Here is a 19,072-nt window from a genome sequence, read left to right as displayed (position 1 = left end):
GCCCATCTATCCTCTGCCCCTCCTCCCGGTTCCTTGTAGAGTTCAGGTCCAACCTCCCCTCTGTTATCCTCTGCTCAGGAACAGACCCTGGTGTGGAGTGGATATATCTATGACATGATGAGGAGCTCCCTCTAGAACTCTGGGGTGAGTCCATTCACATTTCTCAGGGTGTTCAGTGGGATATGTTTGCATTTCTTTTGAAGGGCCCCAAATCTGATAATTACATACTTATTAGCCCTGTAAAATAACAAATCTGGAATCTGCACTCTGGAACCAATGGATTTCCTGCTGAAATGAGTTCAAGGGGTGCCCTGGCCAGCATTCTCTGTAAGAGGCAAAATGTGGCTCCAAGAGGCTCACAGACTGCCTCACCCAACCAGAATCACACAGTCTGTCCCCTCCACTCAACTCCTCACCTCAGGGCTCCCAGACAATGAGTGATTGTATTTTCTGTTCTCCTCCTTGTTGTTATTGTCTCAGTGTCTGCCTGCTGGGTATAGGTCCTGGGTTCCCCGCCCTTGGAGTAGGGGCACTTCCCAGGACCTGGGGCTTTCTCCTCCCTAACACCCACTACTGAACACACTGCTTGAGGCTGTGTTCATCAGGCACTAGGAACTGAACTGATACTTCTGGAGCCATGCTTGCTACTCCTGGAGTGTCTCTAGATTCCTGTATACTGCCCCTATCTTTTCTCTCTTCCTTTTACCCCAACCCAAACTCTTCTTCCCCAGGATCAGCAATATTCAACAAATCCTATTTCCCCCAACTTAGCTTCCTCTCTCTCATTTGTGGGTTGTTCACTCCAGGATGCCCTCTTTCCCTGGGTAACTCCCATTCAACTTTCTGGATTCAACCTTGGAGCACCCCCGTGACCAGCTGTCCCTATGGCTAGGATAGACATCCTTCTTGTGGCCTGCATGGCCCCCTGTGCCCTCTCACCTCAGCACAGCTGTGCTCCATAGTGTAAATGCCTATTGCTTTGTGTCTCTCTCCTGCCAGTCTGGAAAAGCCCTGAGAGTAAGCCGTCCTATCTCTGGCTCTGTCCTCCACGCAGTCTTGCTGTCTGGCACATGGCAGGTATTCAACAATGGCTCAATGAGCACATAAATTCATCAAATTAATTAACCAAAGTGTTCAACTGCCCAGAAGTCTAAACCTGCCCTTTCTGTTTTACACCAAGAACAAGTTCATCAAAAACTCCTCCACAAAATGACTCCATGATCCATGCAGGCATTTGCCACAGAATCCATTTACCTTTACTCAAAGGCAGTAAGTCAGATAACAGGACAATCAGGCCCTCTGGACACTGCCACATCACAGACACAGCTCCACCTCTCTGCTCCCCTCCTCCCATTCCATCTCAACCAAGTGAAGATTCAGGCTCAAGAAACATCTGTATAAACACTCAGTCATTCAGTCTAGTAAACCACACTACAGAATCATTCCTCCTAGTTTCTTAGTGGAGAAACTGAGGCACAGGTAGGCTAAGTGGCTTGCCCATTGAAATATAGCAAACCAACGAAGAGGAAAATTAGCTCTCCAACCTCCCAGCAATTTCACCCCAAAGCACAGACTTCAGCCTGGATTGTTAGAATCCCAGGCAAGGATCCTAGGTATCCACAGCACAAACCTCTTTTAAAAATATCATGGATGAGGAGGAAATACCGGATCTGAAGGTTTATTTACCATTCCTTAGCTTGACCTTCCAGGAAGAATGTCACTAATGAGAAACAATCTACTTGGGCTCCCAAACCCAGAATTTTCATAGGGATCAATTTAGGATTTTGGTGTCTAAACAGGATAAGGGTAATGTTGACTGTCTTTCCTTTGGAGAAAAAGAAAAAAAAGAAGAAAAAAGCAACTGAGTTTTTCCAGTCTAGAAGTTCTGCATATGTGAAGCAAATCTCAGACCTGAGCTTACATTTCTCCCAGTATTCCAGCCTCCCTGGATATCCACTGGGAGAAGAAGGAGGGCATTGTCCTTCATGTGGTGAACTCTGAGGGAAGTAGAAAATGAAAGGGAAAGAAGTAGCTGGAACTTATGATCCTTAATTAAAGAACTGACCTTATACTTGAGCCAGGGGCCAGGAACTCTACTCTCAAGACAGATTCCATCCTAATCCACCTCCAAGCGACAGTTTGCTTCAGTGTAGATGAGACATTTGCATTTCAGAAAGTGTAAGCACCATGCAGGCAGGGATCACATCTGTCTTGCTCTCTGCTGTATTCTGGTACCAAATGCCTGTCACCAGCAGGTCTACCTATTAAGTGAAGGAATTACACATCAGTCAATAAGTATTATTTCCATCTAAAAAGTAGTGTTTCCCAGCAGATGAAAAAAAAATAAGTTTTTCTTATTACTGGACCTAGAATTATCTGGATCATCTATCAGCTCATCTATTACCCCGTAGATAATAGCAGTGACAAATTCTACAATTGAACTGGTTATTAAATAGCATGAATGGTAAACTCACAAATTTTCTTAAAACTCTGCTCCACATCTGAGTTGGTTGCAAAACCACTCAGGGCCACTTGACTCAAACCAACTCTGTCTGCAGCTATTCAGGCCTCAACCTCCCTTTTGAGAAGTCCAGCCTTCCCATTGGGATAACAAGGGTGCACAATGAATGATTCTAACTTTGTTATGTTGGCTGCAGGAGGGCTTGAGAGAGTCATGTAGAGTGGGGGGACCATGGAGTTGAGTGTAAAAACTGGCTTTGGCTGGGTACAGTGGCACTCACCTGTAATCCCAGTGGTTTAGGAGGCTGAGGCAAGAGGATCACGTGTTTAAAGCCAGCCTCAGCAAAAGTGAGATGCTAAGCAACTCAGTGAGACCCTGTCTCTAAATAAAATATGATATAGAGCTGGGAATGTGCCTCAGTGTTCGAGTGCCCCTAAGTTCAATTCCTGGCACTCCCCGCCCCCCCCAAAAAAACTGGCTTTGTCCACCCTGAAAATATGGCTCTCTACTGTGACCTCAGGTTCTTTCTCTGCAAAACAAGGATAATATTTGTGCCTACTTTGTGAGGTTGTTGTGAAGGTTAAATAAGTCAACTGTATGCAGAGTACATGAAATAATTTCTGACACAGTATAAGTACTACATTTAAGTATACATACTTATAAAATAGGAATCTCTGCATACCCCATGATCTCCCAACCTGCCTAAGGAGGAAAGTTTAATAACTTGGAGGTTCTACTTTTGTGTTTTCTATGCACCTATTCCATCAAATTCCCCCAGACCAGAGACAGAAGAAGATATAAGTTTGCACCCATGTTAAAAAGGAGAGCTGGAGAGTCTCCTCTTGCCTGATCCTGGGAGAACCCTCACAGGAGGGGAAACTCCACAAACTCACCAGACTTGAACATAATCTGGGCCATCCTGTCTCCTTATTTAAATTGGTCACACCTCCAAGTGGAAATTACTTCTGTCCCAAGAGTGAGGGCATGCCGGGAAGAACTTCTAGGCTTGGAAAGGGGTGTGGGTCCCTGAGAAAGCAGAGCTGAATCTCTCTGCTCAGCTGCAGCCTCAGGACCCTTCAGTCTGGAGTCAGGACTTTCCACCAATTCAGTGATGGAATCCAGATATCTGGCTCCCGTTTAAATCATCATTGTCATCATCTCTTAACACAGGACATCAAAACATGAGTGCTTCTCAAATACCTCATGTCCACACGTACGGCCCATTTTTATGATTGAAGAAAAGAGTCAGAAAGATTATCATTTGAGGAAAAATATGCTATTTAATCCAGACTGACTTGTTTTGATGTGTTGGTGACATCTTTCCATCTCATACTTGCATCCTTCTAATTAGCTGCTTGATAGCTTTATTGAATAGGTGTCGTGAATTACAGATTCTCCTCCAAAAGTCAGTAACATCCAATTAACAATTATTGAAAAACCTTATTTATTATGAATGAAAGTTGGTTGCCAAAGCTAAGGTCCACTGGACTCTGGAGAATGGATCCCCCTGGTGAGGCTAGAGGAAAAACTAACTTTGAGCTCAGCCTTCCTGTAGGCTGGGAAATACTAGCCCCAGGTGCTCCCATTTCTCTGCCCAGTCTGCAGTCTGTGATTAGGGGCCCCAATGGCCATAATGCCTCCAATGTGGTGTTTAAACCAATAAGGCTTCAGAGAAGTTATGGTATGTTTAATAATGGCTTAATGACTCCTTGTGAGATGCAAGGCTTCTGGTTCCTGTTTGGCCTTGATTTACAGCCCAACTCTGGCTGAGGACAGCCAAGAAACCCCCTCTAAGCCTCCAACGGAAGAGGGAGGTGTTCACACCAGGCCTCTTGGATTCCTTTAAAAATTGAGAATTCAAATGAAATACAAATGATGTCTAACTCCCCACCCCTCTCTCGCTAGTCTCTGGAGCACTGAAAATATAAATGATTTAACCCAGACCTACGGTTCCTCAATCCATGGGCAGTGATATAGGTCCTAAGGCCTTTTGGTATTTCTTCCCAAATCTTAGATAGGGTAGAGGTCATTTCTCTTTTCAGAAATGCTAAACTCTGTTGGAGCATGGTGGTATATACCTCAAGCCCAGTGACTCAGGAGGCTGAGGCAGGAGGATCACATGTTCAAGTTTCCTCCAGTTTCCCGGGCAACTTAGTGAGACCTTGTCTCAAAAAAATAAAATAAAATAAAATAAGGGTTGGGGTGTGGTTCAGTGGCAAAGTGCACCTCGGTGGGAGGGACCGTTAGAGAAGGAAAAATGCCAAGTTACTGCCCTAATCCAATGCTTCATTTTGACTGGAGATACCCAAATCTCAGGAAATGGGTTTCTACCCTGACCCCTCCATGATGACAGGCCTAGATGTCAGAGCCCTGGGGTCTGAGCTGGTGATAGCCTTTCTCCAGTGAGTTCCCAGACACTCTGAAAGTCACTCACTCTGCCTATTGCTGAGGGGAACAGCAGTTCTTCAGTTCCTCCACCTGCTCCAAAAGCTGCCTCTGCCAGACCCTGTTCAATCCTGAGCTGCACCTGGGAGCCTCTCTGTCTTCTCCAGCCCTCTGCTCTGAAACTCACCAGGAATATATAGAAAGATTCTGGGACTTATTCTGTCCATTTCTACAGTCAGACGTGGACATGGAGACTGGTTCACAGCTGCACAGCTGATTAGTGACAGTATGCAGGCCCACGCTCCCCAGGCCCCACTCACAGTTTACAGCTCTTTCCACACAATGACCCCAATGACTTCTGTCCCTAAGAGGTCCCTAAGGGAAATGTGCTGCTCTGGGAAGGACCTTTATCCAGCTCCCAGTTTAAAAAGAGCTAGGTAAGGGGCACTCACCCCTGCACCAGGCTCTCTCTCCTCCCAAGCATGCAGGAGACTAGGCCTAAGGGAGTTTATTGGGATCGGGGTCTGCCGCTACAGTCCCTCATCCCTTCGAGAACAAGAGCCCCGATAGGGGGGATATCAGGACCAAGGGTGCAGCTCTGAGCGAGGGACTCACCCAGAGAGGTAGACAAAAAGGATTCTGACCTCGAAAGGAAGCAGCCTTCCTTCTCCTCTCCTCCAACTGCTTGGGACACTGGGCTTGGGGTGAATCAGGGGGGTTCCCGGGCTCCGAGGGGTTAAACCGCGCGGTGCCGCACGTGACGTGGATAGTTCCAGCATTAAGTCAGAGGAGCGGCCCCCTCCTCTGTACCCCCCCTCGCCCCCCCGCGGCGCGCGCCGCTCCCGGGGGCTCCGCGCCCCCGAGCCCAGGTCCCTCCCCCTTGGCGGGAGCTCACAGGCCGCGCGGGTAGCGCGAGCCCCGGCGGCCTGTGAGCCCCGAACCGGCATGGACCCTGAGCGCTGCACGCCTTTCGGCGTGGGGCCCGCACCCGGCCCCTACGGGACCGCAGGGGACGATTCTCCAGGTCCCCAGGGGACTCCAGCCGTGGCGCCTCACCTGCAGCCCGCGCCGCCCTGCGGCCCGCGGCTGACCCGCTTTCCGGCCTGCGGGCCCCTGGAGCCCTACCTCCCAGAGCCAGCCAAGCCGCCCGCCGAGTACCTGCAGGACCTCGGGCCCGGCCCGGCGCCCAACGGCGGCCACTTCTACGAGGGCCCAGCGGAAGGTAACGCGCGGCGCGGCGGGTAGCGCGCAGCCCACCCTCTCTCCTTCCCTACCCTGGCCCGCCTGGGCCTCCCCGCTTCTCCTTCCCGCTTGCTTATTCCTCAACTTTTTGCCCCTTTCGCCTTTGGCCACGGCTCCCTCGGAAGCCAGATTGCCCCTGGCCCGGGCTAGGCAAAGGCCAGTGCAGTGTGGGAGGCAAGGGCCCCGGTGGCCCCGGCGGCGGGAATGGGAGGCGGAAGGTCAAGGAGAGTGGAGCGGCGACGCCCCGAGGCCGAGTCGGGCCCGATGGCAGGAAGGAAAGATTATATTTGGCCGGAGTTGTGCTGGAACTGCCACCGACCCAGGAGCGAGGGCTGGGCCGAGGGTCCGGGAACCACTGAGCCCCGACGCTGGCTTTGTGTCTGGCTCCCGTTGAGGACGCAGAGGCTGGGCCTCGACCTGGAGTGGCCAAGCGGGTCTCAGCCGAGGATTTGTGGCCTGACCTTGCTGGCCTTTTCTCCCCCGGCCCACCCTCAGCAGGAAGGGCGCTGCCTATGAATTCGGCGTTCGGTGGACTGGCCATAGCTGGTCCTACAGTGAGGGCACCATCTCAAGACAGAATATTAAGTCCTTATTTCTCAGACTAACCTGGCCTCCCCATCGTTTTGCACGGTGATGGTCTTCTTCTCACCTTGGCGTCCCCGCACAGGATCCTCACCGTTGGGCCGTCAGGAACAGCCCTGGGCGAGCCTAAACCCTGGGCTCCTTGGGCTCCTGGGCTAAGGCCCACTGGGCCGGACCACCATCCAGGAACGTGTCTGAACTGGTCCGCCGCCCCGCCGCGGCCCACTACACCCGCTGACCTGCGGGACTCTGCGCTCACGCCCACCTCATCTTTGCTGCCACATCCCGCAGCTGAGGCCCAGAGCGGGATCCTCAGCTGGATCCGCCCATCCCGCAACCGCCCTGTCGTGCTGGCGCTTCCAGGCCCTCTCCCGAGTGGCTGGACAATTCGGGCCTTAGTCCAGCCTGGGCGGTAGGAGTGTGTAGGGGAGGGCGGGGAGGTGTGTGGGGGTCAGTGGAGGAAATGAGCGAGTCCGCGGAGCTTCGTGTCTGGGCACTTTGAAAGAGGTTCTACTGATAAAAACCACAGTTGGGACTTAATGAGAAGCAGTTGGTCTGGCTCCTCTGATCCCTGCCAGACGGCGGCGGCCGCGCAGTGTCGAAAGCACCGCCAGGGACAGGTACCCGCCTGGCTCAGCGCGCCCGCATCCAGCAGGAACCACTGTCTCGCCCGCGTCGCGCTGTTTGCGCTGCATCCTGCCTAGACCGTCCGGGTGCCTGGACAGCCCCGGAGCTGAGCTCACTGCGGGGAACGCTAGGGTGGAATAAACGGCTGGGAGGAAGCCAGCAGCCTGGGATCATCCGACGGCAAGGATGCGTTGACAACGAACGAATTGCGGAGAAAGCCCCATAGTGTAAACAACTAAAAAGGAGGAGGAGGGGAGAACTGAACAAAACAACGGAAGAGGGCGGCGAGGAGAGAGAAACGGTAGACGGCGAACCGGGCAGAAAAACCGAAAGGAATAAATGAACGAACGAACGAACGAAAAAAGAAGCAAGCGGAAGATCGAACCAAGCGGGTACATGAGAAAGGGAAAAGACGGAGAGAGGGAGAACAGATAAAACGAAAGAAAACGAGACATCCAGAAAGCATAGAGCCTAACAACATGGGAACAAGTGGGATAGAAAACTAACAATTCAAGATGAGCAGAGGACAGGCCAAACGAAAAGAAGGCGCGGTGGTGAGAGAGGAGCCTGGGAGGAGACCCTGGCCGTTGCTCACCTCCCCAGGAGTCTTGCTTGGTCAAGATCTCTGGCGGCGCTGCAACAGAGAGGACCTTGGCGCAGTTGCTGGGAAGAGATACCCAAAGGGACTCAGGCCACGCAGCCTACTTGGGGCGAACTGGCGGGCGAAGGGGGATACTGCCTTATTTCCCTGCTTTTAAAATACTGGGCTCGGAGCGTTTCCAGTTCAGACCAGTGAGCGCAGCAGCTGTGCCCCATCTGCGGTGCGATCTTTGCCGAGGCCACACATTTGCGCTCTTGGGAGCCTTGCGCACCGAACAGAGCCCTCGCCTTGCACCCTCGCCCTGACGGTCTCAGGCTGCTCTTTTCAGAGAACTCCCAGCTCTGCTCTGGACCCTGGCTATGTCCTAGCGGTATCACCCTAGCGCCTTCCGCTCCTGGATGTTCTGAGGACTGGGAAAGTGATCAGCAGTTTCTTCTTGTTCCTCGTTTAATCAGTCCCCAGGCCTGGTTTCCTGACCTCGGAACTCGCCCTCAGGCAAAGACTCCTGCTGGACTCACCCCACCTAGGCTGAGTCCCTGAGGCCGGTCTTGGACGTGAAGGAACGTCCCCAATCCTTAGTCCCAGGCTGAGGCTTCTAAGCCAAGGCAGAGGACCTCTCCTAGGGAGAGTACCAAAGCCCCTTCAGGGGTCCTGCGTTTATGTCCACTCCAGTATCCGCCAGAGTTACGGGTACCCAGGTCTCAGAAAACTTCCGAATCGCTTAGACCCCAGCGGGGCGACAGGAAACAGCGCACTGCAGAGTGTCAAGAGGTGTTTGGTCCTGCCGCTGCTGCCCTGCTGCATCAGACCGCACTGGGGCTATCAGTAGGCAGCCTAGAGAGGTGCAGTTTTTGTGCAGCCTGGGGTCTTGAAGGGAGCACCTAGTGGGCTGTTGTGTGTGACAGGTGTGAGGTCCAGGTCCAGGGTCAGGGACAGAGAACTTTGGTTGATATGTTCCCCAGTTCATCCTGGCTCCTGGCTTTTACTCTGGACAAATTGTGTGCGTGGTTCTGAGGTTGTGGAGGCAGAGGACACTGTGGGTATTGAGCCTCAGGCTCCCAGTGTCCATCCAATATGAGTACTCTCTCTCTGCCATCCACTGTCTGGACCAGGTGCAGTGTCTCCTACACACACCTCAGGTATGTCCCCTTAACAGAGCAGCCTTCCCTGAAAAGTTTAGACTCAAATTGCTGGCTTTCATTCCTGGGTGGCCTTTTCATGACTGTTGCCTTCCATTTCTTTCTGTTTCTCTCTCTCTCTTTCTTTCTTTCTGTACTGGGGATTGAATCCAGGGTGCTCTAATACTGAACTGCATCCCCAGCCTTATTTATTAATAGAGACAAGGTCTCCCTCAGTCACCCAGACTGGCCTCAGACTTGCAATTCTCCTTCCTAGGCCTCCCCAGTGGCTAGAATTACAGGCATGTGCCTGGCCATTTATCCTATTTTAATGTGTTCTCTCCTGGACCTTGTTCCTCAGGAGGCTGCTCAGTGTTCTCTGAGAAGCTACCCTGTGTCCCAAAGAAGGGAGATACTTGCTCTCCCTGGAATCCTCAGCAGATCAAGGAGGTGAGAAGAGAGTAGTTTGTTGGTCCTTGGAGAGGGCTGTAGACTGGGCAGGAATGGGAGGTGTGTGAGAGGCCAGCTGGCTTGGGCTCTTTCTTGGAGTAGCTGTTCTAAAAAAAATCCTTTTGCACTTTCATCCCTTGACCCTAACAGCTGGGTGGCTCAAGATCAGGAAAGCAAGTCCCAGGACCTCAGATCTGATCATTTTCTCTGGGTAGGTCCTATTAGACAGACAACCAAGGGTGCAAGAGACAGATGAGCAAACCCCAGGACTTTGCGGCGCTCTCCACAGTGTTACCAGTCCTCTGGGAACTCTTACTCTGACCTACTGTCACTCCTTTCCTGCCTAGAGTCAAACATAGCCTCCCTGAGAACCCAAGAAGCCAAGACTTTTCCCTTTCAGGTCATTTTGAGGAACTACCATATGAGGGGTGTCCCCTTTCTAGTTTCCCTGCTTTCCCTGACCATTTTCAATTATTAGATTTAACTTCTGTGAGTTCTCCTTCCTAAATGTCTACCAAATGAAACCACCCATAGAGCCAAACTATGTTTTCCAAGAGTGGAACATTTTTTCCCCTGGGTTACACCTGAGTTGTGAAGGAGTACTGGTGTCTGAGCTATCCCTGCGGTCTGGGCAAAACCAGAGGCCAAGCACTGTCTGACTGTCCCAGGCCTCCAGGACATACATGGGGAGCTTATTACAGAGCCTGGGTGGTCATGAGAATTCACTGATGACCTTCCAGAACTTGTGCTCCACCTTGCAGATAGGGGACTCCTTTGACCCAGATCCTGAGAAGCCTGTCTCTCTGGTTATATCCCCCCATAACTGCAGCCGTGACCCCATCACCAATCCTCAGGAAGAAACTTACATTTTGGTGCCAGCTAACTGGGCCTCCTGAGAGCCAGGCCCCCACTGGAGATGGGCCTGGGCCAGGGAAGGGTTGGTATGAGTCAGTGGAGCGTCTTTGTGGCGTCGTGGTTGTCATCCCAGTGGACTGTCGAGGAGGGATTTCATGGGGACACTGCTGGGGGTCCTTGCCAGAGGGAGAGGATGGGGGTGATCAGGGTGACCTATTTTTCACCATGCCCTGTTGGTCAGTCATGGTGGGGCTCTGACAAGTTTCCTGAGTGAGGGTTAGCACGTCAGAGTGGGGCTGCTGGGAACTGTGCCCAGTCTGCAATCGAGCCCTCCCTGTTTGTTAATCACAGGCAAATAGGGAGCAGCCAGAAACTCCTGAGGAGGGAGGAGTAGGCATGACGAGAGAGACAGAGAAAGGGGCCTGTGCCCCATTTCAACACTGGTCCCTCATCTCCCCTTCTCCAAGTATAGCCTATCTGGCCTCCATTTCCCCATTGTTGGAGCTTAAGTCCTTGTCCAGACAACTTTAGGGGAAAGAGGCGACTTCCCTGGAAGCGTCTTTGTCCCATCTCGTCCTTCACATAGCAGAGCTGGGGGATTTGATGTTGACCTGAGACTTGGGGTTCAGAGAATGAGACCCAGACAGCCCAATTAAAGGTGGTCTGAGCATCTCCACGCACTGCCATCTGATCCTGGAAGCTGACACGTGAGCATAAGGGTGTGGGAACCAAGACCTGCAGAGTCAGGAACAAGGGAGACCTTCCTGGCAGGGATGGGAGATGTCAACCACCCTGTCCTCACTCCCACCTCCATTCTTGGCCCTGCCAGGGTGGCAGTCCCCGCTATGGCGCCAATCCTGGCACCTCCACACCCTGTGGGATGCACCACCACAGAGCACTTCCCCGAAATGAACCCCCCTCTGGCCCCAGCAGATCCGCCCAGACCACAGAGCACATGGTTCCCTAGGGCCCCCTCCCCAGCTGGAGGCTCAGCAGGCAGGCCTCTGAATGCCAGGCTCCCATGGAGGGTGGCTGCTGGGAGAAAGGGCAGGGAAGGGAAGGCAGGGGGAGGCGGAGACTGGAGCGTCAGTGTTCTTCCCCTCCCTCCATTCCACCCACAAAACCCCCGGTTCTGTTTCCATCCTCCTTTCTGTGTTTCCATTGCAGCTGAGGAGACAGCTTCCAAAGCCGCCAGCTTCCCCCAGCTGCCCTTGGACTGCCAAGGGGGCCCCAGAGACGGGCCCGCTAACTTGCAAGGCTCCCCAGGCCCCTGCCTGGCCAGTCTTCGTGTCCCTCTTTCCCCGGGACTCCCTGACTCCATGGAGTTAGCCAAGAACAAGAGCAAGAAGCGCCGTAACCGCACAACCTTCAGCACATTCCAGCTGGAGGAGTTGGAGAAGGTCTTCCAGAAAACCCACTACCCTGATGTGTACGCCCGGGAGCAGCTGGCTCTGCGCACAGACCTGACCGAGGCTCGGGTTCAGGTGAGGGCACCATGGACACTGGGTTCCCTGGCTGCCTTGGCCACTTGGACCATGGGCCAGACAGTGGAAGGGCTGGGAGAGGCAGCAATAGCACCTCACAGAACTGCCCCACTCAGGCCAGCCTGAGTCTGGCCTACTGGGTCTCACCCTCCATGCCCAGCTTCCCTACGGACACAGGTTCTTCCAGCCCAAGTCAAGGTTTACATGTGGGTAAAGGGATAATGGCCTTTTGGAGCTGAAAAAGCTGTATGGGAATCCTAACTCTACCATGTACTAGCTGCTCAGGTGATTTGGGGGCATGTGATTGAATCTCACTTTCAGTATCCTACTTCAGGAAAAGGGAATGTTAGCAGCAACTTAACCTTGAGGATCACAGATGGAGCAGCATTTTAGAAGCAATGAAGTGCCGAAAACATATCAGGATTCCCAAGGTGGCTGCCCAGAACAGGAATATCCCTGATAGGGGTGTCAGGGTCATTATGAGCCAGTCACCTTTAGCCTTAGCCAGCTCCCAGACCCTTCCTAGGAGACCCTAGCTGGGAATCCTTCCATACCCCAACAAACTCTCCCCATAGACACCAGGTCCAGGGCTTCCAGGATGGGGCTGTGGTCTGCTTCCCTTAACGGGGAGCCCAGCCTGTGGAGAGGATGGGTAGATGCTGAGAAAGAGGGAAGAGAAGGTACAGCATAAGTCTGGCCCAGAAGGAAGTTGTTGTTTGAACCCACTTACTCATAGCAGTCTCCCCCATGCCAAGCAGGAGGTGGGGTGGGGTTCTAGGGAAAGTTGAGGTGACTGCTCCAATGGAAGAGTCTGCCTCCCTCACCAGGAGGCACTTGGCAGGGACAAAGCTCATGCTTATCATGTCTTGCAGAGGCCCTTCCAGAGATTCTTTAAAGATGCTTGTCTGGGGGCCAGCTTCGGATATATGGGGTGTGGTAGACTAGTCTATAGAGGCCAACTGCCATTAAGCAGAGAAGACCTCAACGCTGGATCCAACACAGGAAAACAGGGGCTTGGGCTATTTCTCCTTCTCTGCTGGGTTCTTCTGCTTCCTTGTTCCTCCCAGATGATACCTAACACAGACTTTCAGGACCATCTCCTCAGGTTCTCCAGGGCATGGAGTCATCAAGAAAAGTGTCCCCGCATTCAAAACAAATTCAGATTACACAAGCTATGGAAATCCAGAACAGGGATCTCTGGAGCATGTAAGCAGGCCTTTGGGGTGGGCTCTGAATAGCTGTTCCCTATGGAGGTGCTTGGAGGAATGACACATACTGCACTCACTCCCTTATAGGCCTTTCAACCCTGGAAGGGTGCAGGGAGAGCCATAAGGCTCCCAGACCCAGTCCAGAAGCTTCCCCAACAATCAAAGCTCTCCAGTAGAGATGTTTCTCTGAGAGAAGCATGACACTCACCCATAAATCCCATCCCATGGGGAGGAATAATAATAAGACCACATCTGGACAATGCATAGTGCAGATCCAGAGTACTGGTGGAGGTCCACAGTGGAGATTTCAGGAGAAAATGGGTGGTGAAAGGGAAGTAATTCCCAGTAAAGTTAACAGATTGGCTGGCTCCAGCCTTCTTTATTCGCCTGCAGAGGAGGGAGAGTAGACAAAGGAAATCCAGGCAGATGGGCAGGCAACTGGCCTTTTCTGACCTGGGCCAGGCCTGTTCTGGGAATCTCTGCAACCTGGGAGTGAGGGGATTAGAGCTATGGACAGTCTCGTAACTATCAGGGCCCTGCCTGCCTTCATGAGGAAGAATGACCATGGAGAGGAGGGTGGGGAGTGTGAGGATTGGGGAATTTCTCATCCCAGCCCAGATAGTTGGGTTACTTAAAATGCACAAACGCATGTGCATGCATGCATGCATGCGCACGCGCGCGCGCACACACACACACACACACACACAGAGTTATTTGTTTGGTTTTGTTTTGATATTATCAACATCTAACCCAAGCTTTGACCCATAAATATCTGTTAAATTACAGAAGTAAAAAAATACATACAATAATACATGCAACAGTATAGGGACTCAACAACAAATTCATTTCAAACATAGATATGCACAACACAGATATGCCACTCCTACTGAGAGCTCACAAATGAATGGGAGAGAGATTCCCAAAATTATGGTCACAGAATGTGGAGCATGATGAGAAAGGGCAGATAGAGGTGCCTAGCCTGAATATGTGCTGGGGAGGCAGGTAACCCAGGTAGGCAAAACCTTAGCCAAATTGGCAAGGAGCAAGATCTCTGAGAGTCTTGAAGGAGGGCTATGGCCAATAAGGAGACAAGTAAGAAGAACTCAGTGCTCTTGCCTGGCAGAACTAGAGGCTGTGGAGTGGGCAGGGGCCAGTCCTAAAGGGTCTTGTTAAAGAGCTAGGTTCTGAGCCAAACTCTCTAGCAAGCCACTGAGAGTTTAAACAAGACCATGACCTGAACAAGAATGTCTTTATGATTCCTTGGATGCTGCCAGGTGGGTAGATGGAAAAGGAAAACAGGCAGGGAGACTAGAACTCCGAAACCCTTGCACTGGAACACTAGGAAGTGCCCTGGGACTCTGAGGTCCACAAACCCCCTCATGTGCCCTGACTAGACACAGCCCGGCTGGAGAACTAAAGAGTAATTCAGCATAGAGAATGTTAGGGCCTATGGGGCCAGTAAACCTCTCTAGGCTTGGCCCTGGCCCTGAAGACAGTGTGGACTCACAAGCCCCCACAGTTCCACAGTTCCAGATCCTCCAGCCTGGAGCCAGCTCCCACTCTACAGGACACAAACATCAGCTCTCTCCCCAGCAGGCTCCTAAGGGTTGCTATAGCACTCCCTCAGTCCTCCCCAACCTATCCCCAGGTCTGGTTCCAGAATCGCAGAGCCAAGTGGCGGAAGCGCGAGCGTTATGGGAAGATGCAGGAGGGGCGGAACCCCTTCACAGCTGCCTATGACATCTCTGTGCTGCCCCGAACTGACAGTCACCCCCAGGTGAGATCCTAGCCCCCCCTCAAGTCAGGGCCTGGTGGGGTCACCAGAGAGAACATGAGCTCTGGCCCACAGAGACCTGGAATAGCATCAGGGCCCTGTGTGACTTGAGCAAACCCCTTAACTTCCTCTGCAAATCAACTCTTGCCCCCTGAGTGACACCTGAAGAGCACAAGGAATCATAGAAGGAAGCTTTGTTTTGAGAAGCAGTGGTGGGCCTCTGGATGCCAGTGGGGGTGGTGGTTAGAGGTGGCAGCTTTAGGCCAAATGGATGATTCTTATGAAGATTCTGGGGCCTCAGGACAAAGGGAAAATGACTAGGGAAGGCAGGCAGCTCCCCAGGGCTGCTGGCTCATGGCCTTCCTTTTCCCTCTCTTTTCAGCTGCAGAGCTCCCTGTGGCCCAGTCCAGGGCCCGGGAGCCCAGGAGGCCCTTGCCTCGTCTCTCCGGAGGGCATTCCCTCCCCATGCATGTCCCCATACTCCCACTCCCATGGGAATGTGGCTGGCTTCATGGGGATGCCAGCCTCCCCTGCAGCCCACCCTGGCATCTACTCCATCCACAGCTTTCCACCTGCCCTGGGGGGCCACAGCTTTGAGCCCTCTCCGGATGGCGACTACAAGTCTCCAAGTCTCGTCTCACTCAGGGTGAAGCCCAAGGAGCCGCCCAGCCTGCTGAACTGGACCACGTGATGGGTGGCATTGACATGTAACTGAGCTGCCCACCCCCATTTATGTTCTGAGCTGCTCTGGGCCCACCCTGCCTGGACACCAGAGAGCACACACGTCTGCCTCCAGGGGCCTCGGAGAGGGACCCTCAGCCCTGGCAGGAAACATGCAATAGGGTCTTTCCTTTAGGACTGTTTAGGAGAAAGGGGTTTCTAAGCAGACAGGATCCTTCCTGTTACAAAAGTCCTTTCATTCAAACTGGACTGGAGGGAGAGACATTGCCCTACCTACTCCAGACTGCCCAAGTCCAGCTGTTGCCTTTCCAGCTAAAAAGGCCCAACTCTTCATTCAGGGAGCCCAGGAAAAGGGGAGAAGACAAATTGAACTGGGAGGAACTCTTTGTTACACAGGGGAAACCAAAGAGTTTGGTTTATGACAAAGGGGAAACCAGAGTTGAGGGTTGGCCTCACTTTTCCCACCACCGAGGAGCATGCACCCAGTGTCTGGCTTGGAGGACAACATGAATGGTGTGGTCTCCTCTGCTCCAGCCATCCCTTACTCCTGCCCTGTGCCCGATCTCCCAACATGCTATGCAGTCATCTCCTCCAAAGGACAGAAATTCCTCCAGAAACCACCAAATATTTGGATTCACTTCCATGGGACCAGACCAGGCTAGGCCACGGAAGCTGTGTTAGATGTAGATCAGATTCAAACATTTCTATAGTCTCGGAGCCCCTGGGATTCTAACCCCCATTTTTGTAAAGATACTTTTGTAAACAAAACAAGTGTTGCCCGGCATTGTGATAAAAATGGTGGTGTTTTTATATGAGGGGACTGTGTATCCCCAGGGTTTGGCACTCACTTGCTCTTGGACTGGTTCGTGTCTGGGATCCTGATGGGCCACCAAGGATTCCGGAGCTCAGGGGAATGTGGGCCTGCTGCAGAGCCCTCAGGAATGATGAATGGCATGCTAGGCCCTGTTACCCACACAGGGTCTCTTGGGGCTTCAGTGGGTGCTGGGAGGCAGGAAATTTGGGCATTGGAAAGAAGCAAAAAGCTTGAGTTTGTGCTGGAACTGACAATGGAGGGGAGAATGAAAGAACAGGGTGCCCACCAAAGGCTCTGAGCTCCTGGGGTCTGGGACCCCAGAGTGCTGGGGGTGGGGCAACTGCCTCTCCCAGATGCCCCAGAAGCACGCCTGAGCTGTGGGGCGGAGACAAAAGCCAGAACTCTTTCTTGTGGTTTCAGAGTATTACCCATTCTATCCTTCATCCCCACTTTCTGCCTTATCTCTGAAGCCTGAAAGGCAGGAAAAAAGCAAGGCTGGCCCTCCTACCCTCCCAGTAAACACAACCACATTGCTCAGAAGAATTCCACCTCAGACACAGCCCAGCGACCCCCACCCCACGCCTCATCTTTCAGGCACAGAGAAACCCAAACACGCAGACACATGAGTGCTGTGCCTATTCCCAAACAGGGAGCAAGTATCCCCATGAGATCGGATTTCCCAGCCAAGAAAGTCACTGTGATGAAGCCACACATCCCCAGAGGAGCCAGAGCCAACATCTTCCCTCTTCTCCCTAGCTACTGGTGACTTCTTTCCTCTGTCCAGATACCAACAGTAGGAGGGGCTGATCAGAAAGGGTGGAGTCAGGACAGGAGGGAGAGGTCCCCCAGCTACCTTCATGAGCCTCCTAGACCTTCACCCACTGGTCAGTAGTAGAACTGAGGCTTGAGCCACCACCTCTGACTCCAGGGCCCACACCATTGCACTAGAAGTTTCTTCACCCACAGAGTGGTCAGCAAAGGTTTGGGGCTTTTGCTCCACAAAAACGAGAACTGTAAAGAAGTTGGTTTATTCTGAAACAATTGTTGAGGTTCTACTCTGTGCTTGTAACTATGTGCCAGAGACAAGGATTGAGAAAAACATGTTTCCTTCTTTCTCAACTTAGAAAGATGGAGGGAGGGAGAAAGAAGGAATCTGTGAAACTTAAGCAAAGGAAGCTGAAGTGGAAACAAGACAGGAGAAGGAAAGTCAAGCCTGAGATACAGGCAGCAAGAGTGGTATAGAGGCAGGGAGAGGCCAGAGGCAAAGGCCGGAGAGGGCCCATGTTGAGGGGAGACCTGCTGGGGAAGGGCACAGGAAGGCCATAGACCAGCTACTGGCTCCCATCCAGGGGCATCTGCCCACAGCTCATATTTTTCTGTCCAGTGACAGCTAAATGAAGAGAAAGCTAACTTTACAACCGCCCACTTCACACATAATGAATATGAATGGGTATCCCGGAGCCTGTTCCATGGGATTATCTGTGAGCTGACGGGTCCTCCCACTGACTGGGCTATCTCAGCCGCCTGTCCCCTGGCTGGGTCAGGGGCAGCCCTTCCACCTGCTTCCCATTAGCTGTGCCCCCCTCCTTCCCCACCCCCCTCAGACACAGCCCCAGGTCCTCCAGATGCCCCTGCCCCCAGTCTCACTCCACAGGTGACCTGAGACCTTAGTGTAGGCCCTGCATTTTCCCCAAGGCCAGGCTGGGGCTCCACTCACTCCTAGGACAAGGAAGGAGAAGTGACCCCACCAGGAATCCCAATGTTAGAAGAGCTGCTGGGCTCAACCTCCCTTTGCTGAAGCTCTTCTCGGCCCCAGTGAGGCCCACCTCAAGATTCAGACTTTCAATCTTGGTCCTGGCACGGACCAAGTCAGGACTAGAGGGTTCTAGCCATGGAGCTCAGTCCAGGCTTCCTGCTTCAATAGGGCACTGGGAAATTCAAGAAGCATTCAATCCTCCCCCCACTTCCCCCAGCCCCTTCCACATCAACCTGAATTACAACCCCAAAGTGCAAACTCTCTATAGCCACAGATAGAAACAAAGCCCCAGAATGGCCAGAAGTGGGCAGACATTTCCCTGCCCCAGCAAAGGGAGCACACACCTTACCCCTGCCCCAGCCTCCTCCTCTGGGCATCTGTGCCCAGAGCCCTTGATCCTGAGGCCTAAGGCCAGACCCACTCCCTTTCCATTCAGACTGAAGGCCCAGTCTCTCCTCAAGTGGGAGGATACTGGCTACGAACACAGGGACCTTCAGATGTCTACCTGTCCCATAAAATAAAGAAGAGTCTGCAGTGTCCTATTCACCTGAACATCCAGGGTACCTAGGCACAAAGCCTATCCAGAGCAGGACTTCAAGGTATGACAGTAGGGTTGCCAGCTGTGGCTGGCTCTTCTTCCATTCAGAGCAGCGAACTAGGATAGAGTGTAGGCCTAAGATGTGGTTCTACTCTTCAACATTTGGTTCTGGTCCTGGAAGGGGATTTATCTTCTAAGGAACATAGGAAATGGATGCAAATTCATAGGTTAGTGTGCAAGGGCCATTAGCCATGCTAACAACTGCTACCAATTATTGTTGTCCCTTGCCAGCCAGGTATGTGGTTCCATTACCCATTCTTATTCAGCCCTCACCACGGGGCCATTATGAAACGCAGTTTCACAGTTGAGCTAATTGAAGCATAGAGCTTGATTAGCTTCAAGCCTCTCAGCAAGTAAATGTCAGAGGCTGGATTGAAAGTCAGGGCTATCTCAGTCCCAAAGGGAGCAAACCTCTTATTTTATAGCAACTGCCTGA

At 52.4% G+C, this 19,072-nt stretch overlaps 2 protein-coding genes across 4 annotated transcripts in view; one reads left to right on the top strand and one right to left on the bottom strand.

Moving 5' to 3' along the window:
- Window positions 1-7,211, bottom strand: part of LOC120890536 (ubiquitin-like protein 4B) — a 44,049-nt gene extending 36,838 nt beyond the window's left edge. For all 3 annotated transcript variants that reach the window (XR_013428011.1, XM_078026966.1, XM_078026967.1), the window contains exons 1-2: window positions 6,695-7,211; window positions 2,066-2,261 (exon numbers count right to left, since the gene is read on the bottom strand). The gene's annotated coding sequence lies outside the window, so the exon portion shown is untranslated. The remainder of the gene's footprint in view (window positions 1-2,065; window positions 2,262-6,694) is intronic.
- On the top strand, window positions 5,741-16,250 carry Alx3 (ALX homeobox 3). The gene is made up of 4 exons (XM_005338113.4): window positions 5,741-6,068; window positions 11,489-11,805; window positions 14,662-14,790; window positions 15,170-16,250. Exons 1-4 carry the CDS (start codon window positions 5,792-5,794, stop codon window positions 15,476-15,478), a joined length of 1,032 nt encoding a protein of 343 aa, XP_005338170.2. The 5' UTR covers window positions 5,741-5,791; the 3' UTR covers window positions 15,479-16,250.
- Window positions 16,251-19,072: the final 2,822 nt, after the last annotated feature.

This window comes from Ictidomys tridecemlineatus, chromosome 11, assembly GCF_052094955.1.
Source record: "Ictidomys tridecemlineatus isolate mIctTri1 chromosome 11, mIctTri1.hap1, whole genome shotgun sequence".
In the NCBI taxonomy this organism is placed as follows: domain Eukaryota; kingdom Metazoa; phylum Chordata; class Mammalia; order Rodentia; family Sciuridae; genus Ictidomys; species Ictidomys tridecemlineatus.
The sequence above is the reverse complement of the archived record's forward strand: the minus strand, read 5'-3'. Positions and strand labels throughout refer to the sequence as shown.

What these genes read in the sequence shown, in the direction of transcription:
- Alx3 (XM_005338113.4), top strand. Translation starts at nt 5,792, where the DNA reads ATGGACCCTGAGCGCTGCACGCCTTTCGGCGTGGGGCCCGCACCCGGC. An exon ending in CTACGAGGGCCCAGCGGAAG is followed by an intron (nt 6,069 to 11,488) that starts GTAACGCGCGGC and finishes TTTCCATTGCAG; the next exon opens with CTGAGGAGACAGCTTCCAAA. An exon ending in TGACCGAGGCTCGGGTTCAG is followed by an intron (nt 11,806 to 14,661) that starts GTGAGGGCACCA and finishes ACCTATCCCCAG; the next exon opens with GTCTGGTTCCAGAATCGCAG.